This window comes from Rhinolophus sinicus, chromosome 15 (assembly GCF_057876585.1).
Source record: "Rhinolophus sinicus isolate RSI-liver-muscle chromosome 15, RSI-T2T, whole genome shotgun sequence".
Lineage (NCBI taxonomy): Eukaryota > Metazoa > Chordata > Mammalia > Chiroptera > Rhinolophidae > Rhinolophus > Rhinolophus sinicus.
The window spans coordinates 76,983,579-77,005,989 of NC_142515.1; the positions used below are offsets into that span (position 1 = coordinate 76,983,579).

The window sequence follows — 22,411 nt, forward strand, 5'->3', positions numbered from 1 at the left end:
AGGTCACATTGTGGTCCTGGGGGTTAGGGACTCAACATATCATTTTGGGGGACACAATTTAACCCATAACAGGGCACTGATCTTGATTCTAACTTCCCAGGTGCATCTAGTGGAAATAAATGAACATCATCCAAATGAGAACAAGCAAAGGCTATTTATTTGGAGATTGCTATAGTAAGGGAGCCAGCCACCATGACTTGCATTTGTTAGAGACTCAAAAGCAGGCCAAGGAGTGAGAAAGCTTTACAGAGGAAAAAAGGGGAAGCTTCAGGTGCGCCCTGATTGGAGGATGTAGGGAACCCTATAGGTGGGCTAACTAAAAGCAAGACATCCTATGTAATTGGTTAGGCATATTGGCTTTCTCCTAAGTTGGAAGCAGGGACAGAAATTAGAGAGGCTATCAATTATTAATCAAGTCCCAGTCATTTTGGGTTAGTTGCTATAAGAGTTATTGTTGGGCTCCCTGGAGTGGTCACTACAGGCCATGGGTCAGACTTCTGCTTTTAAAGATGGTCTGGCCATTGCATGTTTGCTGACCAAAATTAATTTTAGATTGTAATTAAAAATAAAAAGTATTTATTTGAACAAAAGGAACTGCAGCCCAGGAGATACAGATTCAGGTAGCAACCTGGGGAAGAACAAGGAAAGGCAGGGTTTATACAGGTAAAAACCAGAAAGTGTAATTCTTTTCTGCAAAGGAAGGATTGCTGGCTAGGTTAACAAGGTTTGGTTAGTTCCAATACACAAACAAGGAGGGTGAAAACTACAAGGAGGAGGTCAAGTCCATAGGTGTCCATGTAGCAGTGGTTGTTCCAGGATGTTTATTGACTCAGCCTTGAGCTGAGTTTAGCAACAGAAGAGCAGCTCTGAGAATTAAGGCTCAAGATGTGCAGAGGCCCCACTTCCAGAATAGCCACCCAACTGTATTTTAAATGGGTCTCTTAGCAATGCTTGTTCCATTTTTCCCCCCTTAAGTTTGTATATCCAGTCTCTCAATCCTTTCTGCTTTACTTCGTAGATCAATTCCATCCTTCTGTCTTGGACGTTATGTATACTGAAGCAGAAGCTTTCCAGTGTCAATGCTGAAGTCTCAACTCTCAAAAACACCAGGTGCACTCTCCCTTATTTCTTTCCTCTCCTTTTCCAGTCTCCCTTCCTTCTTCCCACAAATGTTCACTGAGTACCTTTTGTATGCCTGGTCCTGTGCCTAAGATAGAACAGCATAGTATCTACATCTGGGGACTCAAACTCCGGGTCTGCCACTTACATGCTGTGTGACCTTAGGCAAGTTATATAACCTCTCTGAAACTCAGTTTCCTCACCTGTAGAATGGGGATATTAATATTGTGCCCTTTATGTGGCTTATGCAGCATTTACCACAGTTACTAGAGAGAGTGTTTCATAGATTGAACCTATTAACACATTTTCTAGTTCTTCTGTGCATACTTATGTGTGTGTACTTACAAAAACAGAATGATACTATTTTGTTTTTATTACCATTTTTTCTCTAACACGTCATGAATATTTTTTAACTTAATTGGAAATTCATCAACTATCTTTTTTTGCATAGCATTTCAGTGTAAGGGCACAGAACAACTTATGTAAATCATCCCTTATTCCTGGATATTTAAGTTGTTTCTGGGTTGTTTTGTTTGTTTGTTTGTTTTTACTATAAACAATACTGTCTTGAATATCCTTTCAGGTAAATCTTTTTCCATGTCTGGAGTTATTTAATCATAACAGTAGGCATGAACTTTCCTAAATCAAAGGGTAGGTTGGATTGTAACACTTTTCGTATATATTGCAAATGGTTTTCCAGAAAATTTGTTTCCATTTATAAGAGTGCTTGTTTACCTGAAGCTTTGCCAGTATAGGAATTTATCATTTTTGCTGTATTGTTTTTGTGGATTTAATAAGTGAAATATACTATCTCATTACTTTAGTTTCATATATCTTATTTTATCTTGTAGATGTGGGGCTTTTTCAAATTCTTATAACCTCAACCAATAGAGATCTGAGGCTATAAAACAATTTAAAAGTTTATTGGGGTCTTAAAGGATTCAAATCTGGAAGACACAGATTCACGGGAAAACCTGAAATGTGCTCCAGGGAGAACAAAGAAAGGCAAGGTTTGTAAAGACAAAAACCAGAAAGTATAATTCTTTCCTGCAAATGAAGGGTTGCTGGCTAGGTTAACAGGGCTTGTTAGTTCCAATACGCAAGTGAGGGAGGTGAAAAATAGAATGAGGTCAAGTCCATAGGTGTCCACATAGCAGTTGTTGTTCCAGGATGTTTATGCCTCGGCCTTGAGCTGAGCTTAACAACAGGTTAGCAACTTAAGAGCAGCTCTGAGAACGGAGGCACAAGACAGAGGCCCCACTTCCTGAATTGCCTCCTGTCTGTATTTTAAGTGGGTCTTTTAGCAATGCTTGTTCCATTTTATTTGTTTGCCATTATCAGACCATTTGTGTTTCTTAACTTCACTCAACTAGTGTTCATTTTAAGAAGCTACCCAAACCAGGCATTGTGTAGGTTTTATTGTTGGTAATCTGATGATATCCATTGCTTTTTTTGGCATGTGTCAGTGTCCAAACCCTCATCCATCTTAAATATTTTTTCTGAAAAACATTTTTAAAAAGTTAATGCAAAAAGTCAAAGTTAATACATCCAATGATTAAGAAAAATTAAGCAGTGTAAAAGGGAACACATAAAAGTAATTCTCTCTGTCTTCCCTTACCTCTCAGGTTCCCAGATCTCTCTCACCTTAAGCAACCATTATCACGGGAATTGAACTTCCTTCCAGAATATTCTGTACTTACACATTCACCTCCTTTTACATAAATGATAGGATAGTCTACATATCATTCTACAGTTATTTCCACATAATATATAGCTTATTTCATATCGATACTTAAAAAAGTTAAAAACTATTAATAAAAATGCTTATTTTGCATCAGACTGTTCTAAGCCCCATTAGGATCCTGCCATTTCATTATTTAATCTGTAAAACAAGCAATACCGACGTGTAGGTATTGTATTATTAGCTCGGTAACAATTTGAGGAAACTGAGGCACAATGAGGTTAAGTAACTTACTAAGGCTTGTCAACCGATGGTCATTGGCGCCAATTCAACACCAACAGGAATCTCCAGTTTGGGGTGTGGTAAAGAAGGAAACTTTATTCAGTGCAAACAGCTCAACTGTGATACAGCACGGCTGTGAGAACAGCATGACAATGGAATAGCTCCATTGTGTTACAGCTCAATTATGAAGCAGCATAGCTGTGGAGTAGCATAGCTGCAAGGCAGCCCTGGGTCCAGGACCCCTTCAGCTAGACTACTGTGCTCTGCTCTGCTCCACTCTGCCCTGCGCAACTGAGATGTCTTGGTTATTTTGTCTCCACCCAGAGCGACACAGTCTTCAGTAGAAAGGGAAAGTATGCTCCCTGAGCCTCGCGGGAGCTGGCTTACATAGGGAGAAGTCCCTGCCCCTGGTCCCTGATTGGTCCATCCTCATGCAAATGAGGACTCCAAATCCTCACAGTTTGATTGGTCCAAAAGGCACTGTACTGATTGGTCAGAATGGAGCCGCGCTGATTGGTTGGTCAAGATGGTGATGGGGGTATATAGCTGTGCAGTTGCGATTGGATGGGTAGAGCCTCAGTCCTATTGGTTGAAATACAATTCCAGGAACTCCTTTATAAAGGCTGGCTCAGATGGCAGGAACACTGTACAGGCAGACAGTTCAATGCAGGATTTTCCCTGAAGCGTAATTTGCATGAGAGGCCCATGTTTAGAAACAGCTGCTAGGCTCTGCTTTTAAAATTGAGCCTAATTAGCCATTAGGAGCCCTTCTTGGTAGGTGTCTTCTTGCTCAGGGTACACAGGCTACAGGTTAATAAATGGATCAGTCACAATTTATTTGCAGACAGTCTGACTCAGAGCCTGAACCCTTATTCACTATAGTTTATTGTCACCGTTATCTCGTTTTAAGAAATGGTTTTATAATTTCTGCCTCTGTGGATTTGCCTATTCTGGACATTTCATATAAATGGAATCTTACATTATGTGGCCTTTTGTGACCAGCTTCTTTCACTGAGTGTCATGTTTTCAAGTTTCATCCATGTTGTAGCGTGTCGGTGCTTCACTCTTTTTTATGGCTGAATAATATCCCATTGTAAGGATGGGACCTTATTTTATTTATCCATTCATTCACCTGTTGATGGATGTTTGGATTGTTTCTAGTTAGGTGAGGGGAAACTGAGAATGACTGTTTAATAGGTTTTCTTTTTGGAGTGATAAAAATGTCTTGGAACTGGATAATAGTGATGTTTGTACAAAATTGTGAACATGCTAAATACCACTGCATCACACATTTTAAATGGATAAATGGTGAATTTTATGTTATCTGAGTTTTACCTCAAAACAAGGGCTTTATAGTATTTAATAGTATGGCTTCACTGTTCATTTAACATATCCCAAATTCATAGCCTTTTTTTACTATAAACAATATTGCATTAAATACATGTGTCCACACATCTTTGTGTCCATGTGTATTTGTAGATACACCACCATTTCAATGCCTGCAGGATTCACTTTCCCTACCTCCAGGCTTGGAGACTCTGCCCCATTTATATTCCTACCCAGGTGGCGGGTCACAGGGTGGCAGCCTCGGACCATTCTTGGGAGCATGGCGCCTAAGAACAACAGCCACCTCTCAGCACCTTATTCTCTGCAAATCTTCTCCCCCAGGTTGCTGACATTCAAGGCCTTTGCCCAGCTCTTCATCTTGGGATGCTCCTGGGTGTTGGGCATTTTCCAGATCGGACCTGTGGCCAGTGTCATGGCCTACCTGTTCACCATCATCAACAGCCTGCAGGGGGCCTTTATCTTTCTCATTCACTGTCTACTCAGCCGCCAGGTACAAAGTTATTGTCCCCCCTCCACCCCTAACTCCTCCTCCTTCCAGGGGACATGCCTGTGCCCACACACGTCCTGCATCTGGGAGTGACTCATCTCCTGTGTTCTGTGTCCACCTCCAGGTACGGGAAGAATACTGGAGATGGATTAATAGGAAGACCAAAGCCAGCTCGCAGTCCCAGACCTCAGGGATCTTACTGTCGTCCATCCCCTCCACTTCCAAGACGGTGAGAGACAGCGTTTGATGCATGTTCTGATTGAACAGAATGCCTGCTTCTTAGCAGGATCACACACTGCTGTGCATTGAGTACATACTGTGAGCTAAGCATGTCCATGTGCATTAGCTCATGTATTAGTGTGGGGTTCGGGAACCAGGCTGCTTGGGTTTAAATCCCAGCTCTTCCCCCTTAGTAGCTATGTGACCTAAAAAACATAAAATAATGACTCATACAGATATAAAATAAACATACGTTAAGAATCTTATTCTATTCATTAATCAGTGAGGGAACCAGCCCCCTCTCCTGAGTTCTAGACGCATATGAAAAGGTCAGACAATTAAGTTTGCGAACTTGCCACTATGTACTTACACGGTAGAAAGTTCACGAACTTAATTGTCCAAGCTTCACATAACCAGCCACCTACCAGATACCCCCACTTAAATGTCTACTAGATGTCACAAATGTAACGTGTTCAAAATTGAGCTTCATCCCCTCACCTCCTATTTCCAAGGAGGGTCCTCTATCCTTGTGTTGCTCAGCATGAAGCCGTGGCGTTATCCTTAACTGCTTTGCTTCTCACCCTCCATCTCCAACCCATCAGTAAATCCTGTTTTCTCTTCTTCAAAATGTATCCAGAATCTGACCACTCTTCTTTTCCTTTACTGCTTCTATTCTGGTGCAAGTCCTATTGTCTCTAGCCAGGATTATGGAAATAATCTCATAAGGAGTCTCCCTGCTTTCCTCTTGCCTTTGTTCCCCTTCCCACCTTTGGTCTGTTCTCCCGGCAGCCACCAGAGGGCGCATGTGAGCCCCTGAGTCTGGTCACCTCCTTTCTCTGCCCATAAGACTCCATGGCCCTCACTCAGAGTAAAAGCCAAAGTCCTCCTGATGGCCTGATCTGACTGTCTTTTCCTCCCTGACCTTGTCTTCTATTAATCCACCCCTCACTTCACTTTTCTCCAGCCATACCAGCCTACTCAGGATTCTTCAAACATGCCAGGCTCACTTCCTTCTTAGAAACTTTGAACTGGAAGCTCATTCTGTCTTGAATGTTCTTGTCCTGGTACTCACTTGACCAACTCCCCCACTTCCCTCATCTCCTTCAAATCTTTGTTCCAATCATTTCTTATCAATGGTGTTTCCTCTGACAACTCTTATTTTGTACTGCTTCCTCCTCTTCTACCCTGCCCTCTTGTCCTGACTTTCTTTTCATAGAACTTTCTACTTTCTAGCATACTATAACTTTCTTATTTTATTATTCATGGTCTTCTATCCCCTACTAGAATGTCTTATTTTTTTCACTAATATATTCCAAGTACAAGTAACTAAGATCCAGTGGCTTAAATAAATAGAGTATTCTTCTTCTAAGAATCAAAGCCCAGAGTTAGGTTGCTGGTAGTGGTATTATAAAAGATCTAGACTCTCCCTGATTTTCCGTTCCACTAGCAACATGTTGGCCTTTCATCAAATAATTTTCATGGTTGCAAGATGGCTGCCATAGCCCCAGCCATCACGACCATGTTCAAGGCTGGAAGAAAACGGATGGAGCAGAAGTGGCAGACTCTCCTTTCATTCCTCTCCCTTTAACAGGAAATAAAACCTTTGCTGGAAACCCTTCAGCAGATTTACCTTTCACCTAATTGGTCAGAATTTTATCACGGGACCACTCATAGTTACAAAAGAATTTGACAAATCAAGTATTTGACTTTCTAGTTTCTAGAGCAGGAGTTATCATTGGTGAAGAGATTGAGAATGGCTCTTGACACAGACAATAGTTTAGTGGTTATCAGAGGGTAAGGGGGTTGGGGGGTGGTAGATGAGGGTAAAGGGGATCAAATACATGGTGATGGAAGGAGAACTGACTCTGGGTGGTGAACACACAATGGGATTTATAGATGATGTAATACAGAATTGTACATCTGAAATTTATGTAACTTTACTAACAATTGTCACCCCAATAAGCTTTAATTTAAAATTTAAATTAAATTTAAATTTAAATTTAATTAATTAATTAATTTTTTAAAAAGGAGAGAATGGCTCTTGAGTTTGTCAATGGTGCCCGCCATGCTACGGATAATCACTGTTAACATTTTAATGTTTATCCTTATAGTCTTTGTTGCCGTATTTACCTCTCTTTGAATTTATAAGACCCATGCCCCTTATAGATATGACCCCTGAAATCATATTTGTACTACTCCTGCCGCTGATTCTGATTTCTCTCTCACAGGGTTAAAGTCCTTTCTTTCTTTCAAATACGCTGTGGAGCAACATTCAAGGAAAGCAGGTGCCTGCAGGAGCCTACCCTGAAGTTTCCTCTTCCCAGCCTAATGCAGAAATACAGGATCTCGTCAACCCCAGAACTCTGTAGGCAATTCAGAGCGTGGATGGGTGGGGAAGTCTTCCCGTGGTTTTGTGTACTAGTGAAAAATAAGTTTCTGTTCCGGATGACTATTTCATCTTTCATGTTTTTGCAACTCTGACTTTCCAGAGTTTTGTGGAAATAACAGATCTCAGTGCAGTGGCATGAGCAAGATAACCTGGTTACTATTTTGTTTTCTCCTGAGATCGTTGGTGTGTGTTTCCAAGGGTACCTCTCCAGTACTGTCATGTGCCAGACACAGCGGCCCTCAGTCAGTGATGTGCTGACTGACTGGCTAACCCTTCAACAGAGACTCCTGATTTTAAAGAAATGGTCAGTAAAACTGTAATGACAACCCCAGGGCATAAATAAAGCACATAGACATAGAGGCCACTTTGGCATAAACACTTGAAAGTTATGCTGGTGGGTAGGCATGGTCGATAGAGCAGAACTTTAGCATTTCATGGAAGGTTGAAGTACTTGATAACAACATCCTTTGGAAAGAGTTTTGGTTTTCTGGGATTTTTCAGGGAAGACATCTCCCTTCCTCCCAGAAACTCTTTTATGACTTGGCTAGGATTCACCCTATTAACAAAGTTATTGCCATCCTGCCTTGCTCTCTATCCTCCATAAAATCTTGAGTGCCAGGGAGAGAAGGAGATGGAATTTTTAAATGTAGATTCTTCCTCTCCATGGCCACTCTAGTTCCTCTCTACTCAAAGTGTGGTCCGTGGCCCAGAAGTATCAGCATCACCTCGTTAGAAAAGCAGGATCTCAAGCCCCACCCCAGATCTGCTAAACCAGAACTTGCTTTTTAACAACATTCCTAGGGGATTTGTATTGTACGCATGAATGAATGTTCTAGAATATTCTTTTTGCCATTCTGATAGCCTAGCTTGTCTTTAAAACTAGAAAGGAAACGTTGAATTTGGGACTTTGCACCTGCCATTCCCTCTTTGTAGGACACCTTTCCTGAAAATTCGACGAATTTCTACCCTTTCTTTGAGTCTCAGTGTAGTCAGTCACTTCGACCAGGAAGTATTCTTTGAATCTACTGAAGTAGGATTAGATGTCACCTTTGTGTGTCCCCTAAGGCTTCATGCTTTCTACCCTATATTATAATTTCTTTTTTTTCTTGGGTGTCTCCAACTTAGACGGTACAGAGAACTAAGTACAGAGAATTGTATTTAGTAGATTCTACATAAATATGTTGAATAAAAGGGTGAATGAATGATTACTCTCCACTTTGAAGACAAAGAAACTGAGGCTCAGAATGGTTAAGTAACTTCCCCAGCCTCACACAACCATAGGTGGCTGAACTGGGTTTTGAGCTCTTAACCGTGGAGCTCCTCTTCCAGACACTTTGCCCATACCCAAGCTAATCTGCTAGAAGGATGTGAGAAATGAAGGCAGGAGAGCTAAGTCATCTCATTATAGCAGCTGAGCCTGTCCTTAACCAGCTACCTAGCTAACTTATAGCTGACTGTAGTCACATGAGTGAGCCCAGCCAAGATCAGTTCCTGCCCAGCCAACCCACACACCCCAGCTCAATAATCAAGTATCATTGTTTTAAGGCACTGAGTTTCTGGAGTGGTTTGCTCTGAAGCATTTTTTGGTGGCAAATGCTCACTGATACGGAGGGCAATGGGTTGGCAACATTTTGCATTTGATTGCAACAACTTGGGAGTATACAAAGAAAAGGGTTTGGTTCTTCACTTCCTCTTAGCTACCAGGATCTGTAAATCTACAATGTTTGAATAAAGTTCTTTCCACAGAAGACTGGCAGAAGCTTTTGTTTCTAAATAGTGTTACATGTTGGTCTAAAACACAGTCTCCTTAAGGAACCCTATATTTCTAAGGTAAGCGGATGAGGTTGTGAGCTCCACTATAGGAATTTTTCTTTCTATAACGTCGAGCTACACTTGGTGATTCCTTTCCCCTGTGGTCTCACATGCCTCCACTGGAAGGAGAAAAGAGACTCAGAATAAAAACTGCATGGTTCTCAAATTCCATAAATATAAAGTGAAATAACTTTGCCTTCTTATAATCTAAATAATTTATTGTGTCCAAAAGAAATGCAGTTCTGTTCTCTCAAGAGATAGTTATTGACCACCTACAATGTGCTTTCCACACCAAACATTAAAATAGTTGAAAAAACTATTGAAAAATGGAAAAGTAACAATATTAGAATTAAAACATTATTTTAAACTTAAATATTTTATTTGCCCCCAAATCAGAATTAATTGAAACTTGACTTTCTTGGTTTGCATGGAAGCCAACTCATCAATAATTTCAAAATCAACTTCAAGAAAACAATTAACCATTAAAAACATATTTAGGGCCGGCCAGGTGGCTCAGGCGGTTGGAGCTCCATGCTCCTAACTCCGAAGGCTGCCGGTTCGATTCCCACATGGGCCAGTGGGCTCTGAACCACAAGTTGCCAGTTCAATTCCTCGAGTCCTGGAAGGGATGGTGGGCTGCGCCCCCTGCAACTAGCAATGGCAACTGGACCTGGAGCTGAGCTGTGCCCTCCACAACTAAGATTGAAAAGACAACAACTTGACTGGGGAAAAAACAAAACAAAACAATAAAATAAAATGAATTGATTTAAATATATACATATATTTAAAAAGTGGTCGTAGGTTACATTTGACCTGGCATAGCACTATTACATCTTGGACTTGGATAGTTTACTTATGGATTTTCTTACATCAATTTTGGTTGTTTTAAAATGTTGCATTGACATCGTGTTAATTACTTCATTTTCGGTGACTCCCTAAGTTTTGTGCCTGAAGAGAGTGCTTCTCTCCCCTCACCCTAGTCCTGGCCCTGATCATGAACGTTTGGGAGCATCTTTAGAGCTGGCTTTTTCAGGAAATGGATCAATATCCTTGGCATTCCTTGCTTTAAAACACTTGATTGTTAATAATAATCCATGAGTCACATCTGCCTACAGGTATAGCGAAAACCATAACACGACAGTGCCAGATGTCTCATGCCCACATAGGACATTGTCCTGAGGGTGACCTACAACAGGTATGCCTATGTTATTTTGAAATATTTCTTTTTCCCTCTTGTCACACTATGAACAACATTTCAACTCAACAGAGATTTCAGAACTTTATTTTTTCCCCATGGTGATCTATGGTATGCATGTGCCATTATGTATTTAACCTGAGTTTGCATAATTTCTAACTTCTCAGTACCTTAAACAATACTGTAATGAACATCTTCAAGTACATTTCAAACATAGACTATTCAAATGCTTCTAAAATTACTAGTAGTTATCAGTGGGAGGAAGCTTACATTTCTTCCTTAATGTTTGGTTGAAAAAAACAACATAACTGCACAAAAGCTGTCAAACTTTTCCAAACTGTCAAAAGTAACCCATTAGAAAAACAATAACTGAAAGATAAGATCTACTCATAGAAAAGCTTTCCATCTTCAGCTCAAAGTCATCTAGTTGCCTCCTAGTCTTAACATTTCTGTTCTATTGTACCTAAAGTTATCAATCTTTTATTTGTAGTACTCAGCATGTTTGAATATAATCAGATGTGCATGTGTTTTGTCTCCAGCTTTCCTATGAGTTCCTTGTCTGATTTATCTCTATGCCTATGACCTAGTAGATTTGGTTCACTAATTGACTCAATAGTGTTTGTTAATTGAATGTGACAAGGAAAGAGAGTGTGTCAATCTACTGCACGGTAGCAGGACACTATTCTGATATTCTAACTCTTGAAGGACGACTCTTGGTTTTACAGATACAGTCATCGTCGCTTAATGACAGGGATACATTCTGAGAAACTCGTTGCTAGGCGATTTTGTTGTGCGAACACCACAGAGTGCACTCACAGAGCTGTAATCAATGGCGTCTCCTACTAACACTGAGGTGATGCGGTGTAATCTTATGGACCACCATTGTACATGCGATTTATCGGTGACTAAAACATCATTATTAGGCAGCACGTGACTGTAATGTCCTGTTTCTGCAGAGTCACCCAAATGCCCCTTTGCTTAAGTTTCCACTAACAGTACTCTGTAGTACTTTCATTATAAGCACTACTCTTTCTCAGATGACAATGGGCGACTCAGGTCAGGTTCCCTGAGAGCAGAGCCTGGGACAAGGATTTTGTGCCCAGGACTCATTGAAGAAATACTCTGAGAAGAGAGAAAGTGAGGGAAGAAGGATGGGGTCACAGGAGGATCTGGGTTCAGCCCGATCCCACGGTGATCTCTGGAGCGTGAATTGTACTCAACACCCATCCCATTTTGAGGCAAGAGGCCAGCCTTTTTAATCCCTATGCCAGTCAGTTCCTGGCTGTATCCAGCCCTCATAGTGGTGGAGATGTGATAAGAGCTCCTGTTTGGCTGAGGCCAATTTTCTGAGGAAGGGACAGCTGGTCCCCACAGGGAATTAAGGATGGACATCAATAACATCAACCACTCTGCCCCATCCTCATGACCACCAAATATGAAAAAAAAAAGCCATATTCATCACTTAGATACTTGTTTGAAGCTCATCGTAATGAGATTTTGAGCTGCATTAAAGAAATGTTTGTTTCAAATGAAGCTGCAAACTTCTTAGACATTCTGGTAGAGGTTTCCTCTTCCTAAAAGATCTTAGACCTTGTTTATTACTTGGCTTTATTGAGCCTAGAATGCAGTGGCTTTTCTATTTACAAATATACCTTTAATAAAGTGCTTTCATCTTCAAAAAATATGAAAAGCGTCAGAAGGAGACATTTCTAATGCTTATCCTGGGAGAGGCGTGACTTCTCTTTTGAAACTCTATAATGTACAACACCCAATAGCACTTGCCATTTCCCCCCGAATATGACATCACTTTATAATCAATATTTAATCTTTGTTATGTCCCACTTCTGCGACCTTCATGAATAATTCCCAATGTTGATAAAATTATCCACTTTATGTGTAATTTTAAATTCTCAAGCTGCATCTGACTGCTATAAATATGGGCTGGCTCAGTTTACATGGCTAGGTTTTTGACCCCAGTTTTCAGATTGTCTTCTTCTTCTTCCCTATTTCTCAGAAAAATCCCTTGTCAGGAGTCTGTGGGCATTGCTGAGATAGTATCTGGTCTCTGGCTCAGTATCTGTTTCTGCCACCTTTTCCTATCTTCTCATCCGAGTCCCTTCCCCAGGGGTCTGCCCAGCTCAGCACAGCACTCTCCATCCACGGCCAGGTCAAGTCCACAAAATGCTGAGATTCATGCTGACCTGTGCTTTAAGAAGCAGGTTTGCTCCCCAGCTTGGGGCTGCCATTGTCTCCTGGGCCTCAACGCTGCTGTCCTTGGGCACAGAGTCACTTCTGACTCATAAACACCTTGGTACCATCTCTCATTCTCCCCCTTCACTTTAGGGGCCCCCTAGTAACCACTTAGGTCTGCTGGACACACGGACTCACTATCCTTCTGGGTTATCTCTCTCTTTCTTTCAGTGGAGTCTTCTCAAAACCTCCATGCATATCAACTCATACAGGTAGGTGTTTTGGAGGTGTTATAAGGGTGCATCCCAGTTGTTTGCCTGACAAATCTAAAGACCACGTCTGGTCCAGCCCAAACATCCTGCAACACATAGATGAGAAAATCCAGGAGGCTTGGAAATTTTGAGGAATTGTCACAAAGTCCCTTACTCATCCTACAAATATTTATTAAGTATCTACTTTCTAGAAACTGGGGCTATGATACTATATAAGACATACACTGTCTTTCCTGTCTTGGAACTTACATTCTAACGGTGGGGCAGACCCAACAAACAAGTAAATAAATGAGTGGGATGGAGGTCCAAATCCATGCAGATGTCTGCCTAGCGCGCTGACATCTTTGAGTATAACTATGGAGTTTGTTGGCCTCTGGCTTCCAGTTGGTTTTGGCCAATGGGAAACAACAACAGAATATTAGAAAAAGGGAAAAGAGTGAAGGCAGAGAATTTGTTCTCTTAGCTCCTTCCCTTCAGGCCACCATGGGCTGTCTGTCCCTTGAACAAAGGCCACAGCTCCGTAATCTGGTACTCCTAGTCTTATCAACTACAAGTTCTTACTCCTTGTTCATTCTGACGTTTTTCTCAATAGCATTGCATGTAATTCCTAAATATCTTTAGCCTATCCTGTGATTTTATTTCCACATAAAATAAAAATAAAATTTAGAAAGCTTCAGTTATAAAATTTTTGGAATTAATATACATTTGTTTTCATGAATTATGACACATCCTGCTCTCTCCACCAGCATTTTGCTTGTCATGATAACTACATGATTGCCACAGAGATAAGACAAAAGCCAGTGTTGTCTGAATTTTATGGAAAATAACATCCAGCAAAGTCCATGGGTAAGGGATAGGATTTTACCCAAATCCAAACAGGTAAAACAGGTTCTGTATGGGATCAGTAATTTCTTTATTATTTCTTTATTTTTTTATTGAGATGAAAGTCATATGGTGAAAAAGGTAAAAGGATTAGAAAGTACAGATTAGTAGTCACAATATAGCCATGGGGATATGAAATACAGTATGGGGAATATAATCAATAATGTTGTAAAGATTATGTAAGGTGCCAGATGGGCATTGGACTTCTCAGGGAGACCGCTTCATAGACTGTGTAGATGCCTGACCACTGCACTGTACACCTGAAGCTGAATAATATTGAATGTCAACTATAATTAATAAATTGTCATGGGATGTGGAGTACAGCATAGGGAATATAGTCAATGGAATTTTAACAGCTATATATACGATGTCAGAAGGGTAGTAGATTGGAGGGGTTATCACTTTATGAGGGGTGTAAATGTCTAACTAGTACATTGTTTTGTACACCTGAAACTAAAAACAAAACAAACAAAAAAGCACTAAAAAAATCACATAGCATAGAATTCACCATTTTAAAGTCTATAATTCAGTGGATTTTAGAACAGTCAAAATGTGCAGGGGGTGGCCGGATGGCTCAGTTGGTTAGAGCACAGAGCTCTCAACAACAAAGTTGCCAGTTCAATTCCTTCATGGGATGGTGGGCTGCGCCCCCTACAACTAAAGATTGAAAACGGTGACTGGATTTGAGCTGTGCCCCCTCCACAACTAGATTGAAGGACAACAACTTGGAGCTGATGGGCCCTGGAAAAACACACTGTTCCCCAATATTCCCCAATAAAAATAAAAAAAATGTGCAACCAACACTTTGTTTAAAATTAAACTTATTGGGATAATATTAGTTAATAACATTGTGTAATTTTCAGGTGTATAAGATAGTAATTTGACATCTGTGCATTCTATCACATGCTCCCCACCCGAAATCTAGTCTCCGTCTGTCATCATGTATTTGACCCCCATTACTCACTTCACCCTCCTTCCACCCGCTTTCTCCTTTGGTAACCACCATTCTGTTGTCTGTATCCATGAGTTTAGTTTTGTTTGTTTTGTTACTTTTTGTTTTATATCCCAAGTAGGAGTGAAATCATATGGTTCTTGTCCTTTTCTATCCGACTTATTTCATTTAGCATGATACTCTCAAGATTCATCCATGCTGTTGCAAATGGCAGTATTTCCTATTTTTTTATGGCTGAGTATCATTCCATTGTATATATGTACCACCTCTTCTTTATTCATCATCTGTGAATGCACACTTAGGTTTTTTCCATGTCTTGGCTATTGTGAATAATGCTGCAGTGAACATAGGGTTACATATATCTTTATGAATAAGTGGTTTCAAATTTTTTTGGTGAATAGTCAGGAGAGGAATTGCTGGGTCATGTGGTAGTTTTTTTTTGTTTTGTTTTGTTTTTTAATTTATTGGGGTGACAATTGTTAGTAAAATTACATAGATTTCAGGTGTACTATTCTGTATTACATCATCTATAAATTCCATTGTGTGTTCACCACCCAGAGTCAATTCTCCTTCCATCACCATATATTTGATCCCCCTTACCCTCATCTCCCACCCCCCACCCCCTTACCCTCTGGTAACCACTAAACTATTGTCTGTGTCTATGAGTTTCTGTTTCTCATTTGTTTGTCATTGCCTTTGTTTACGGTGGCCAAGACATGGAAACAGCCAAAATGTCCTTCGATAGATGAATGGATAAAGAAGTTGTGGTATATATACACAATGGAATACTATTCGGCGGTAAGAAAAGATGATATAGGAACATTTGTGACAACATGGATGGATCTTGATAGTGTAATGCTGAGCGAAATAAGTCAGACAGAAAAAGCAGAGAACCATGTGATTTCACTGATATGTGGTATATAAACCAAAAACAACAAAAGATCATGTGGTAGTTTTATTCTTAACTTTTTAATGAAGGTTTTGCATAGTGGTTGCAGTAATTTATATTCAGTGGCATCATGTGTTAAACCACCTCCCCTACCGAGGACATTTGGCCTGAGAAGTTTGTTTGAAACAAAAGTGACCATATGTTCTAAGAGCAAGTGTCAGCTGATTTCCAGTGAACCAGTGGGTGAGACAGAACACTGGTATGAACTACTCACTAGGACTGTTTCGGCATCAAGTTGAGGCTACATTTCGATAGGGCTACATTGCAAATACTTGGCTCTGCCGGACTCTTGTGTCCTGTTCTAACAGGGTAGAACACCTTCACCATGTTTCCAGCCAATCCTCCTGTGGAACACCACAATTTCAAGGCATGGAAAATTTGTTTAGAAACAATTGTTTTCTAATTGACCGGCAAAGGAGGAAGTGGCATGGGTATTTTTTACTTCATGTTCACAGCCTGGTAGAGAATGACGTTTCCTTCTATTTTTGAGATGTGGCTTCCTCTTCCATGATAGTTAATACGAAAGGGTTGGCTTCTGGTTAGAGTGGGTAGGGCTGGTTATAATGCCAGGGTGTGTATTAGTTGTTGATTGGCAAGAAGCAGCTGGCCCAGACAAATGCATTAAATAAAGATACTCTTTATACAAGTGTGGCCAGATAAAAGGGGTTCTGAACTCAATTCCAATGTGTGTGGGGGGGTTTTCTACACCACCAAGCAATTCTCCAACATACACCAGGTGTCCTACAATTCAACTCAATTCAGACACTATCTACCTGGATATAGCATTAGATTCCACAGGTGAAGGGCTCGATCCCACAATACTGCCTCCCCCGCCACTTCAGACACCAATCACAAGTTGGTTCCCACGACTCCTTCCTTGAGTTCCATTAATTTGCTAAAGTAGCTCACAGATTTCAGAGAAACATGTTACTTACTAGACCACCAGTTTATTATGAAAGGAACAACCAGATGGAAGAAATGCATAGAGCAAAGTATGTGGGAAAGGGTTCGAACATTCCATGCCCTCTCTGGGCACCACACTTAATTAAATAATTGGCCATTGATCATTGATTCAACCTCCAGCCCCTCTCCCCTCCAGGGAAATGGGGGCGGGGCAGGGGGACTGAAAGTTCCAAACCTCTATTCTATTCATGGTTGCTTCCCAAGGCAACCAGCCCCATCCTTAGGCATTTTCCAAAAGTCACCTCATTAACACAAACCCAGCAGTGGTGAAAAGGGGATTATCATGAATAAGAAGACACCCATTTCACATTTACGGCTCTGAAGTGATATCAGGAACTGAAGACAAGAGACCAAAACAAATATGATAACAAAAGATGCTCCCATTGTTCTTATTACTCAGGAAATTCCAAGGGTTTTAGGATCTCTGTGCCACAAACAGGATAAGTGAGGATATATTTCCTGCTATAAATCACAATATCAGAGCAGGGCTTAGAAAAACCAACAAAGGATTCTGGGAGTAGCAATGGTGGGGGAACTTTTATCAATCCTTGGCCTGGAGAGGACCTTAGCCTGGGAAAGAAGAGTCCAATTACCGTCCAAATTGGAGGGTAGGAAGAGCTGGGAAAATAAATATCCCCATCTCTCTCTTTTCCCATCCTCCTCTCTCCTTCCACGGCTACCATTGGTTAAACTCAGCTAAAGACAGAGCACAAGAGGGTTCTAATGATGCAGTCCATATAGGACAACCTTCCAGTGCACAGAGCAGGGTAGAGAAGCTTGAAGAGCAGTTTCTTTCAACAGTCACCCAAAGTGAGTTGTTACATGCTTGATACAGTTTGAGAGGTGCCACACTTTTGGAACTGTTCCTCAGACTGAGTCAGAGCATTTGTTCTTGTGGTTTATGAAACGACTGGAATCCTGTGATTGTGACAGCCTACTGCTCTTCCAAGGGAAGTAGAAATTAAAGAAGAAGGTCATGAACAGATTCTCTTGTCTGATGGCTAATTTTGTTGGTTTTCATTTGTTCGTGGGCTATTCTACTGTATGTATGTATGCCTCTTTGGGGCTTTGCATTCAAAATTTTCCAAGAGAGACGCAAGCTGGATGGATTGGTCAGCCAACATCCAATAGAGAGAACTGCTCTAAGGTAGACTTCTCTGCTGGGCCACCTCATAGGTTGTTGGTTGCCATATGGACCAATCCATGATCCAATCAGCTGTGACTGGGAGTTGAAGTCATATGGTACCAGGTCTGACAACACATATGTAAAGTACTCCTTCCAGCCTACTTTGTGAAGTGTATCAGTTAGCCTTGGCTGTGTAACAAACCACCCCCTAATTCTTTTGCTTAAAACAACAGCTATATTTTTCAGTTCATGATTTCGTGGGTTGGCTAGATATTTATTCTGGTCTAGGCTAGCTTGGCTGGTCTCTGATGGGCTCTTTCATGCATTTTTGGTCAATTAGTGGGTCACTGGATGATCCAGTGGGTGGCTGGATGATCTAGCATGGCCTCACTCCTACATTTGGTAGTTTGCATGTTGGCGACCAGAGTGATGGATTATTGACTAGTAAGACTTGGTTCTCTTCCACATGACCTCTCCTCCAGAAGGCTAGCTTAGGCTCATTCACATGGTGATCCCAGGGTTTCAAGGGCAGCAAAAAAGGGCAAGCCCCAATGTGCAAGCACTTTTCAAATCTCTGCTTGCATGCTGTTAGCTGTTGTTTCATTGGCCCAAGCCAGCCACATGGCCAAGTTTAGAGTCAGCATGGGAGGACTACACACGAAGAAGGGGAATTCTGGCGAATGTGTGTTCAAATAACCTGTCACATGCAGAATCTCAGGGGCTTCTGGTTCAGGCATTTCAGTTTAATATTTAGACAATTCAATATCCTTCAGCTCAGCTGACAAGGATAGACCTAAACACTCTTCCCTTTGCCATGTAAAAGAAACTTTTTGAGTTTCACATACAGCAAGTATTTTGAGTCGTTCATGGAGAAGCTGACTGCAAGCCCACCTAGACAGCTATATCCAGGTAATTATTTGAATATTTTATTACATTGGCTCTAATTATGAAAATAAATGGGAAACTAAAGAGGAAGATATTCATATTAGAGATCATAAGGCTATGATCTTTCAGAAATGTAATGAAACCAAGATAAGATGTGTATTTGGACTTGTCAAACTAGGGAATATTTGCCATATTTTTGCTGGATTTTACAAAGATTCTTCTAATACGAATGAGAAGAAAGTTTCAGGACACCATGCTAACCAGTCAAACACTTTACTAGCCAAGTTGATGACTGGGATTATGTTGGGTGACCCTGTCTCAAAGACCAAGTATATGGACACGTCATTTTCTCAAAGCGGTAAACTGATAATGGAATACGATAATAGGAAACTGGGTAATGCATAGATACACTGACTCTCTCTCACACTCTGGCCTTCAACTCTCTCACTAAGAAGGTCACCACCTTAAAGGAGCATCCTCAGAGTTGGATCCATTTCCTTGGTGTGGATGGAGGTTGGCGCCACCCTCCGTTACCTGGTTTTCCTCATTGGACACTATCACCATTTCCAAGTTCATTTTCTGAGACACTTTTGTGTACTGCTGGTAATGTACTACTAAATTCTATGAAAAGAGAACTAATGGACCATGCATTATGCAAACTCCCCACCCAACACCCTCAGCTTTCTCCTCCACCCACAAGACTCCTTGAGAAACTAGAGCTCAAGATAATAAGCGATGTACTTCCTTTTTTTCTTAGCTCCAAGAAGCTGCCAGACTGGGTGAGAATCAAGGGCTTTTCATTTTGTGGGTAAGTAGGAACTTGTTCAGTGTCTTTCTGTAGCAAATAGAAAATGTGTCTTGTGTGATCTTGGGTCTAGAAAAATGTCTGCCACTGGAAAGAAAATTCACGAAGACCTCATTACATGTCCTGTTGCTTTATTTCTTGAAAGCTGCTGTAGAGGCATCTCTGTCATGTTCATTTGCCCACTTCTGCTTGGGTAAGGAATGTGTGCATTAGGTGGTAGTGTAGGACAACCTGAAATGCTTTACTACATTCCAAAGAGATGGCAGGTTGTGTATTACTGGGTTTAAAGGAAACTAAAATAAGAAAGATGGAAGACACAGAGTTTAAATCAGATGCAGCAGATAACCAATTTGCTATTAAAAATAGAAAAAAGATCTGAAAGTATGAGTGATTTACCGATGGTCCATAGTGATTTACCAAGGCTTTTCACACGCCACTCACCTGGCCCCCATCATAAACACACCAGCACAGTTAACACCAGGCTCACAATGAAAGGCTTGTATATTTTATTTATGGCCAACGTATCTACAGGTCAGTGTTTTTTCAACCAGGTACTTGTGAGCAATGGTAGAGTAGGGTCATGGAACCAATTTAGTGGGTACCAACCAGCATTTTAAAAGGAATGCAAGGACTGTAGTTATAAAATATCAGATGCTGCCTGTCGTGAATATTGATTCATGAAACTTGGTTCAGTTCTCTTTCTTTCTCTCTGTGTCTCTCTGGTGTAAAACGTACTTCCTACAGTGGGTCATGGCCAAAATTCTCTGCAAATCAGCATTGATATATATGTGAAATCAGCCAGATGCAGAATAATAAATACTGTATAAGCTCACTTACATGTAGAAGCTACCGTAGTCAAACTCATAGAAACAGAGAGTAGAATGGTGAGTGCCAGGGACTGGGGGGGAGGGGAAAACAGGAGGTGATGGACAAAGGTATAAAGTTTCAATTATGCAAGATGGAAAAGTTCTGGAGAGCTACTATATAGCATAATGTCCATAGCCAACAATACTGTATTGTGTACTTAAAATTTGCTAAAACAGTAGATCTTATGTGTTCTTATGTGTGCATGTGTGCACATGTGCACACACACACACACACACACACACACACACCATAAAGAGGAACCTTTGAGAGGTAATGGATATGTTTATGGCCTTAATGGTGGTGACAGCTTCACAGGCGTATGCTTATCTCCAAACTCATCAAGTTGTATACATTAAATATGTACAGCTTTTTACATGCCAATCGTACCTCAGTAAAGTGGTTAGCCACCACCACTCCAAAAAATGCACAAATCAGCATTACTAGAGGGCTCTGCTCTTCTGAAAACATTATCACCTCTTTCATGTAAAATACTCACTCTAGCTAAACTGGTTTCAATTGAGGCCTCGAAAAAGAATTGTCCTCATCTAGACAGGGTTTCTTTATGCTAGGAGTTTCCACAGTCTATTTTAGAGTATGCTTTTGGGAAGGAAAGAGAAAAATGAATCAAAAAGGGAAACAAATGTTGAGAGAAGCGAAGACATCTAGGAAGTGACCAAGTACAAGTCCTTGAAGATTAGACAGAATTTGATTTTTCAGTCAAGAGGTATTGTCTACGGCAGACGTTGCAAGCTGGTTCTGTATTTAAGGAAAAAGTGGATTTGAATGTCTTTAGGTAGAGCCCATGGTATCCAGTTCTCGACAGTCCCCACTGCTCCCCCAAAATGGCCTCACTTATTTATATTCCATGTTTAGCTCTTAGGAGCCATTAGGGTTTGGGATCTTGGTGTGGAGGTTAAACAATGGCTTTGGATTCAGCCCAACTTTGTCCAAGTTTAGTTTTGCGTTTTTGTAGTAGCCTTACGTTGAACAAATGATAGAATCTCAGTTTCTTCATCTGAGAAGTGGGAAATCATGATAAGGTCTTTGTCATAGCTTCGTTGTGAGCTTTCAGTGAGATGATAGCGTGAAAGCTCTTAGTAAGCTCTGACCTGTCCTAGAAGTTTCATAAATGTTTTTAGGAAGTTGTAATGGAGGAACTAAGAGAAGTGTCTGCAGCAAAATTTGATTTGTGTACTAGATGTCATTGTATAATGTGACTAACCTGTTCAGGGTCATCAAGAATAAGAGGTTTTTCTGGGATGGGCCTTCTCATAACACTACTTCGTTCCTGTGGAGGCTTCACAGGGCCATGTTTATTCTCATCACTGGGAAATGGATCAGTCCCGAGCGTGCAAAGTCATGGTTAAAGCTGGAGTCCTGGAAGGGGAGTGAGAGATCTCCATGACTACCGTTGTCGCTACCACCACCACCACCACCGTGGGCAGCACCGCCATCACCATTACTATCACATCCACCATCGTCACCACCATCACTATCATCAGCAAAACCACTCCGTCCACTGTCACTACTACTACCACATACTCCGTTTTCAATCATCAGTGCCATCATCGTATTATCACCCTATCATCATAAGAACGTCCAAACCTGTAGAGAACGTTTAAGAGTTGATTTGGGCCAAACAGAGGACACACCTGGAAGCAAGATCTCAACAGAATGAGAAAAATCCTTCCCAGAATGACAGTTTGCAGTTTCTTTTATACATTTGGAATTAAGGAGAGAACATAAGGAAGATGACATGAAAGTGGGAGAAAGCAAGGCAGGGTAATCTCTATGATTGGACTACAGGATAGTTAACAAGACTATGTGCTTTCTTGAGGGTGGTTATTCTAAAAAAGAAGCATTTCTAAGGTGTGTTAACCTAGAGGCACGAAAACAATGGACAGGGCTTGCTTACGGCAAAGATAAACCTTTTATAGACCTGGGGCATGACTATCCACCATGACTTACTGAGTTAGGAATTTATGATCA

At 40.9% G+C, this 22,411-nt stretch overlaps 2 protein-coding genes across 2 annotated transcripts in view; both read left to right on the plus strand.

Annotated features, from left to right (window-relative positions):
* Positions 1 to 9,272, plus strand: part of ADGRE1 (adhesion G protein-coupled receptor E1) — a 55,698-nt gene extending 46,426 nt beyond the window's left edge. Inside the window, exons 19-22 of the mRNA XM_019710826.3 lie at positions 1,019 to 1,110; positions 4,751 to 4,919; positions 5,041 to 5,145; positions 7,364 to 9,272. Of these exons, the coding sequence (XP_019566385.1) occupies positions 1,019 to 1,110; positions 4,751 to 4,919; positions 5,041 to 5,145; positions 7,364 to 7,369 (372 nt within the window). The 3' untranslated portion in view covers positions 7,370 to 9,272. The remainder of the gene's footprint in view (positions 1 to 1,018; positions 1,111 to 4,750; positions 4,920 to 5,040; positions 5,146 to 7,363) is intronic.
* Positions 9,273 to 19,449: 10,177 nt separating this feature from the next.
* Positions 19,450 to 22,411, plus strand: part of LOC109434058 (putative adhesion G protein-coupled receptor E4P) — a 49,276-nt gene continuing 46,314 nt past the window's right edge. Inside the window, exon 1 of the mRNA XM_019710740.3 lies at positions 19,450 to 19,558. The gene's annotated coding sequence lies outside the window, so the exon portion shown is untranslated. The remainder of the gene's footprint in view (positions 19,559 to 22,411) is intronic.